Source organism: Centroberyx gerrardi, chromosome 8, assembly GCF_048128805.1.
Source record: "Centroberyx gerrardi isolate f3 chromosome 8, fCenGer3.hap1.cur.20231027, whole genome shotgun sequence".
Lineage (NCBI taxonomy): Eukaryota > Metazoa > Chordata > Actinopteri > Beryciformes > Berycidae > Centroberyx > Centroberyx gerrardi.
In genome coordinates, this window is record NC_136004.1 from 31884363 (window position 1) to 31884979 (window position 617).

The window sequence follows — 617 nt, forward strand, 5'->3', positions numbered from 1 at the left end:
CTGCTAGTTTACTGAGTTTCCTGTGAATTGAAGACACATTGCATTCATGCTGCTTTGTTAAAGTGGCCAAATCTGACCACCTGCGGAGGTGTTTTGAGGTATCGGATCTTCAATGCATCTTGGGGGCATTTACACCTGGATTTTATGTGTTTTTGTGCTATCCGGTCACAATCTGATCACCCAGGATGCAGGTAATATCGTCAAACTCCCCCACCTACTGTTTCATGAGTTCCTACCTGCAGCCCCCGGGTGGACAGGTTCCCCACTGAGACCGCCAGCGTCAGGAAGCCCAGCAGGACCAGGCCGGTCTCCCCGCACTGCTCCCATGACCACACCCTCATCCTGGCCAATCAGAGGGAGAGAGAGCAGAGAAGAGACATATAATGTCAGGAGGACCAACAGGGAGGGCTGGTGGTTAGAGAGGCCAGAAGGTACAAATGCCCCCATGGCCTTAGGTTTCCTTGAGAAAAAGACTGAACCATTAACAGCTCCAGGGGGCGCTGTTCTGTACTCTGACCCCTGACCCCTGACCTCGCTGGTCAGGGGGAGTGAGAGAAAAGACTATTTCCCCGCTTGGAGACCAATAGAAATCACAAAAAAGTAAGAAAATACATTTA

The 617-nt window shown here is 50.9% G+C and overlaps 1 protein-coding gene across 1 annotated transcript in view; it reads right to left on the bottom strand.

Moving 5' to 3' along the window:
• Window positions 1-341, bottom strand: part of LOC139915005 (ADAMTS-like protein 2) — a 26956-nt gene extending 26615 nt beyond the window's left edge. The window contains exon 1 of the mRNA XM_071903477.2: window positions 237-341. Within this exon, the coding sequence (XP_071759578.2) occupies window positions 237-341 (105 nt within the window). The remainder of the gene's footprint in view (window positions 1-236) is intronic.
• Between the last annotated feature and the right edge of the window lie 276 nt (window positions 342-617).